This window comes from Papaver somniferum, chromosome 3, assembly GCF_003573695.1.
Source record: "Papaver somniferum cultivar HN1 chromosome 3, ASM357369v1, whole genome shotgun sequence".
NCBI classification, from domain to species: domain Eukaryota; kingdom Viridiplantae; phylum Streptophyta; class Magnoliopsida; order Ranunculales; family Papaveraceae; genus Papaver; species Papaver somniferum.
This window is the reverse complement of record NC_039360.1, coordinates 121,189,091-121,195,449: the sequence shown is the minus strand read 5'-3', so window position 1 is coordinate 121,195,449 and position 6,359 is coordinate 121,189,091. Positions and strand designations below refer to the sequence as shown.

The window sequence follows — 6,359 nt, the reverse complement described above, 5'->3', positions numbered from 1 at the left end:
CCATCTAGATCATCTATCCAAGGTATTCTGAGTTTGTCATGTGACAAAAGCATTCTGAGGTTTTGTCATGTGAGTTCAGTTTCCTATGAAATACATTTCTCCTCAACTTTTAAAGCAGAATTTCTCATTTTGTATTTCTTGTCATAACCACATAAACCACTATTTAAAATTTGCTGCTCCTATGTAATAAATATATGAGAGATTTGAAATAACTTAGGTTTGCGACGAGCTTTTTCACCAGATTCATATTAATTAGTAAAACTGTGCTCACACTAATTAGTAAAACCGTGCATTATGTATTTTCTTTTGTTGGTTTGCTTATTTTCTTTTCCATTTCTATCCCATTTGTTCGGAACCCCTCATCTTTTTTCTATTTTTTCCTTTGTCAGATTGAGTCGCGCAGAAGATGGACAACGTTAATGACATTTTGGCACATTTGTGTATAACCCCTCGTGGATGTATTGCCTGATATGTGGGTCTGGATGTTCAATTTTCTTGATTTTTGTAGCGGTGTACATAGTTGTACGCAACAATGTAAATTAAAATTCTAGAAAAATGAGAATTGTATAGTCATATGGGTACTTTTTTTGTAGATATCGGACAGAGCTTTCCTAATATATAAAGTTTATGCATTTTGGACGAGCGGTTCGAAAGATATATTGTTTTTGAATTATTTATATATTATTTAAAATTGTTGACATCATCACGAGTCACTGTGGACTAAACCGCAAATATTTGGATTAAATTGTAAATGATAAGGATTATTAGTGTACTTTCCGTATTTTTGACTAATTTGTACCTAGTTGACTCGGACTGGACTAAACTGTATTTTTGGACTAAATTATATTTCTCCCAACTTCTTCTTGGTATTCAAAACTGTGTTTGCCTTTCCACTACTGTGGAAATTTTCCAGTCATGGACTTGCCCTAAAGGGTTTTGTTCAAATTGGGCCAATGGTAGGCTGAGTTACGAGAGACTCAAGTTCCACTACTCCATTATTTAGAAGGCTATTATTGGGGCGCCACATTCCATTAGAGGGGCGTCACCTAATAGGACAAAAACGGGTCACCCGTAAGTAATATCAAAAACCCCTTATCTTAAATAATTTTGTAATGACTAAACAACTCTTATTTAGTTAATTTTAATTTAATTTAATTTAATCAGATAAAAATTAAATTAATGAATTTTGTTGTATACTTGGTCAATTGTGGGACAAAGTTTTTGTGGGAAGAAAAACTGGTCGTAAAATAAACTTCTAGGTTGGAAATAATCCAAACCTGAACGTAAAATCACTTTTACGGTTGGAAATAATCCAAACCTGGACGTAAAATCACTTCTACGGTTGGAGTTAAAAGAAAACTGGACATAAAATCATATTCTACGGTTGGAATTAAAAGGAACCTGGACGTAAAATGAGCTTCTACGGTTGGAAATAATTCAAACCTGGACGTAAAACTACATGCAAATAAAATTCTACGGTTGGAATTAATCCAAACCTGGACGTAAAATCTCCAAACCTGGACGTAAAATCACTTCTACCGTTAGAATTAAAAGAAAACTGGACGTAAAATCGGATTCTACGATTGGAATTAAAAGAAACCTGGACGTAAAATGAGCTTCTACGGTTGGAACTAATCCAAACCTGGACGTAAAATTACATGTAAATAAAATTTTACAGTTGGAATTAATCCAAACCTGAACGTAAAATCAGTTCTAATTAAAAGGTAATCTACACATTTTGTATATGTGTTAGGATATCCCATAATCATTTTTTTGGATATTAAGAATCGAAGTGAAGCCCCTCTATTGGAGTTTGACGCCCCCAATAATAGCCTTCACTATTTATCGATATAAAGGTTGGTTTTACTGTGCCGCCTCCTCTCCTACATCATTTTGGCGGCAAAGAGAGAGATACTGAGAGAGAATCCACGGGGTGACTGCGCGACGGAAAGAGAGAGATAGAGATGGGAGGCGAGGAAGATGAGCAGATGGTGACCGAAGAATTTACAGTATGGAAAAAGAACACACCATTCTTGTACGATCTAGTTATTTCTCATGCCCTAGAATGGCCTTCTCTTACTGTTCAATGGCTCCCTACTCCCCCTTCACCCCCACAACAACAAGATGATGATAATATCTCATTTGCTGTACACAAGCTCATCCTCGGTACTCATACATCCGATGGGGTTCCTAACTATCTCATGATCGCAGAAGCTCTTCTTCCCATCTCCAGCGACTCCTACGACACCAATACTTCTTCAGATAACATCAGTATTCCTAGGGTTTGTCTCATACTCACTCAAAATTAACCCACATCAAGTGTTTGATAAATTTTCTAACCCAATTTTTATTTTATTTTTTCTTAAATAAAAATGGTATAGGTTCAGGTAACAAAACAGATTCTTGTTGATGGAGAAGTCAATCGAGCTCGTTGTATGCCACAAAATGCTGATTTAATTGCTGCCAAGACAAGCGGAGCGGAGGTTTATGTATTTAATTCCAGCAAGAAACAAGATGAGAAGCCTTCCTCCTGTGAACCAGATTTTCGATTGAGGGGTCATGTCAAAGAAGGATATGGACTTTCTTGGAGTCCTTTTAAGGAAGGTTACCTTCTTAGTGGGTCTAATGATTCAAAAATATGTTTATGGGATATCAGTGCGACGGCTTCCGCTGATAAAGTACTTGATGCTATGAATATTTACCAGGTATAGTTATTGAATTTTCATGATGTTTTAGTGTCAAAAAAGACTTCTGTACGGTTGTTGTTAATATCATGTGTTTTTGTGGGTAATATCATACCTAATGCATGCATATATTTATTGCTGAATAGGTTCATGACGACATTGTTGAAGATGTAGCATGGCATCTGAAGAATGAAAATTTATTTGGATCAGTTGGGGATGACCATAGATTGATGATTTGGGATTTGCGGTCCTCAACGTCCGGTAAACCACAAGAGTCTGTTGTAGCACATGCCAAAGAGGTGAATCAATCTGTCAATCTTTGAGTTGTTTAGTTTCTTTTTGTTTTTGCTCTTTCCTTAACATAACATTGTTGCAAGTTGTTCCAGTAAATTTACTTGACTAATCCTGTTCAGTGCATGTCTTTTGCATACATGGCGATGGTATCTTAAATCTTGGTTCTCCTTTTTGTGGCTATCATATTATGAATGTCTGATTTTAATTAACTCATTCAATCAGTATGCGCCTTGTTATTTGTTTTGCTGGGGCAAAAATCTACCTACTTTAAGTGGTCAAGAAAATCTTGCAAAATTTGTTGGGATTACCCATTTGGTTGATTTGGTCACTATCATGGCAGCCACTACGTTCCACTATTTTTGATTTGTGCCTTACATGGTATACTTACATCATGATACTTAAACAGAAACTTCTGTTATTACATAACTTGAGTACAAAAACTTATTTTGACTGCAGATCAGTTTGAAATTAAGATATTTGAGTTTCAGTTTTGTTTTTGGCTAGTTTCTGTTTGCTACCTTTCTATTCTGAGAGATGGAGAAATGAGGCGGTGAAGGTATAAATGAATGTTATACTTGAGTAGCTGAAGCACGCCATTTATGCTTTAATTTTAAATGAATGCTTCCCTTTATAACACTTTCAGAGAAATACATAGCTCCCTAAGCAACACACGAGATAAATATGTCCCATCCTTGTACTGTGTAAGTGATTTTTTTTATTTCTTTTTTCTATTTGAGGTTATGCTTTTTTTTTTTCCTTCAACTCGTAAACATTTCTCTTTGTATAGCGTCCACGAAAGAATCAACAATGTGTTTTCATAGATTGTTTAGCTAATGAATTGTTCGTTTTCTTTTGTGATCACAGGTGAATTCGTTATCATTCAATCCATTCAATGAGTGGATATTGGCTACTGCATCTTCAGATATGACTGTTAATCTATTCGACTTGCGGAAGCTAACGTCACCGTTGCATAGTTTCTCTGGCCACACGTATGTTTCTGTTTTGCATTTCTGATCTCATCTGTATATTTTGCCCTATTAGACTATCAGTTTCAGTATGGAACTATGATGCTGCCGATTACAGTTTAGTGCAGCTAGACTTGACTTTGGTGAAATCCACATATATGAATCTTGCATGCTTTGGGTGGAACTAATTGTGTATTGTATCGGTGAACGTAGTTATATATCCTACTGGCTACTGCTATTTTATGGTCATCCCCAGTCATCGTACTTATTCTGTTTTTTTCCCCCATGAAGTGAGGAGGTATTCCAGGTCGAATGGAGCCCTAAGCATGAAACAGTCTTGGCGACTTCTGCTGCTGACAGGAGATTGATGATTTGGGACCTTAGCAGGTAAAATTTTCACTAGCAAGAATGGTGCCACGACTTTCATGTTCTTGTTGATTCTTCTTCTTTGTTTATTTTTTTTTAAACTTCACTCGACAGTTTTCTTAATGCTCAAGTTCAGTGGTCGTTTTAGCTTGCCTAGTAAGCATCTTTGCAAGAAAAAAAAAAGATTCATTCTCTTTTACTAGTTTGATTTTTTTCTTTATTTGTGACAGGATCGGTGATGAGCAATCAGAGGAAGATGCAGAGGATGGGCCACCTGAGCTTCTTTTCTCTCATGGAGGTCACACGGCCAAGATCTCAGACTTCTCGTGGAATCAAAATGAGCCGTGGGTTATTTCGAGCGTGGCAGAGGACAACATACTTCAGGTCTGGCAGATGGCAGAGAGCATTTATCAGTAATAACGATCAATCCTCCTCTGTCATATTGGTGCATTTATTGGCGGCAGTGATTGATCATCTTCCTCCAGCATTTCTTAGCGCCTAGCCCCAAATAGAGTGTTTTTCTTTTTCATATGTGCTTTTATAATAGATCACTAGTTGTAGTGGTGGTAGCCGAGATCTTTCCCAGACCCCAGCTTGGGATAATTTACCATGACCGTTTGGGTATGTATCGACGACTATGTATGAACTTTATTAGTATAGTTGTCCTGTCTTCCCCCACCACATTTTACTATCTATGCTCACTAGATTTATCATCGATGGGTAACGGAGTTTTATAGCTGAAATCTTAATATTGTACTAGAATTTCTCTCAAAGTCGTGTTAATTTTGAAATTTATGTTTTCTTTCCTTAGTTTGGTTCTTTCATAATTGACGTTTTCTAAACTTCTTGCTAATAGGCTTAAGCCTTTGATGCATAAATTGATCTCTCCATAGCAAGTTGCCTAAGTACCTGGTATAAGCCTTGGAGACAATACCATTGTTGATCATGGGATCATTGAGAAAATGAAAGACTTTCGTGGTGTCATTGGCGTCAAATTTGACATATCAGGTTTCCCTAGCTGTCATTGGTGTCAAACTTAATATGTCGAAGGCTTTTAACCAAATGAAACGTGATTCGCTTATCAAGTTTATGCACCTTTTTGGTTTTCTTGTTATTGGTGTCAACTAATTTATCGGTGTAATACACTTTATATCGGTCTTTGCATTAGTGGTTGCAGGGACGGAGCCAGAAACATCTTTCAGGGGAGGCTAATTAACCAAAACAAAAATTCAAGGGGGCTAACTAATAATTTTTCATCAAAATAATAAAATAATTTTTCATCAAAATAATAAAAGTTTCAAAAGATTTATAAAGAATTAAAGAGAAACAGGGGAGGCGAGCGCCACCCCTGAACTACACTTAGTTCTGTCCCCGAGTGGTTGACCCACAGACTCCTTTAAGCCTGCTTGAGGTCTTCGAAAAGGAGATCTTATCTCCCTTTACCATTTCATATTAGATTGGGTCTCATGGAGATTTGGGATCTAATCCCAGCTCTAAAAACTGTGGCCTAATCCCTCCTTCCTGCTCACGTTCTTTATTATGTAGGAATCGCTACGGAAAGAGCTAGCCAACGGATTATTACCTGATTATAACCTAGAAGTAACAATTAATCATTTTCAGGATTCTGACGATCTAGAAATTAGGGAAATTGTAGTTAGTCTATCTAGAAACACCCAAAACTCTAAGTTTATGGTGATTATCATTCTCCATGTGCTTTACCTTTGAATCTTACAGAGATCCCTCACTTGGGACTTGACATATGTGCCTCTACCGTTTCACAAGATCATCTTCATACACGTTTTCCGGAACCTAATGATATCCAGGAAGAAGTTCAGTTGTTAGAAACCCATCCTCTGGTTGATGTGGTTTACCCAGGCTATGATATCAAGATTGACTTTGTTTTCCCGCCCAAAACTTTTATTCCAATTGTGGGAACATATGAGTTTCAAATGTGTCAGTTATTAAGTTTGAGACTAAGCCCAAGTAATTTGGGAGATTGAAATCGACACATTTGTTTAAGAATGGCCACCACTTTCATTGTGGTCAACTA

General features: G+C 36.8%; 1 protein-coding gene across 1 annotated transcript; it reads left to right on the top strand.

Moving 5' to 3' along the window:
- The first annotated feature begins 1,881 nt into the window (after positions 1-1,881).
- On the top strand, positions 1,882-5,110 carry LOC113357194 (WD-40 repeat-containing protein MSI3-like). The gene is made up of 6 exons (XM_026600523.1): positions 1,882-2,282; positions 2,382-2,705; positions 2,831-2,983; positions 3,843-3,967; positions 4,235-4,330; positions 4,540-5,110. The coding sequence occupies exons 1-6, from the start codon at positions 1,965-1,967 to the stop codon at positions 4,724-4,726; spliced, it is 1,203 nt and encodes a 400-aa protein (XP_026456308.1). The 5' UTR covers positions 1,882-1,964; the 3' UTR covers positions 4,727-5,110.
- Positions 5,111-6,359: the final 1,249 nt, after the last annotated feature.

What these genes read in the sequence shown, in the direction of transcription:
- LOC113357194 (XM_026600523.1), top strand. Translation starts at nt 1,965, where the DNA reads ATGGGAGGCGAGGAAGATGAGCAGATGGTGACCGAAGAATTTACAGTA. An exon ending in TTGTAGCACATGCCAAAGAG is followed by an intron (nt 2,984 to 3,842) that starts GTGAATCAATCT and finishes TTGTGATCACAG; the next exon opens with GTGAATTCGTTATCATTCAA. An exon ending in CATAGTTTCTCTGGCCACAC is followed by an intron (nt 3,968 to 4,234) that starts GTATGTTTCTGT and finishes TCCCCCATGAAG; the next exon opens with TGAGGAGGTATTCCAGGTCG.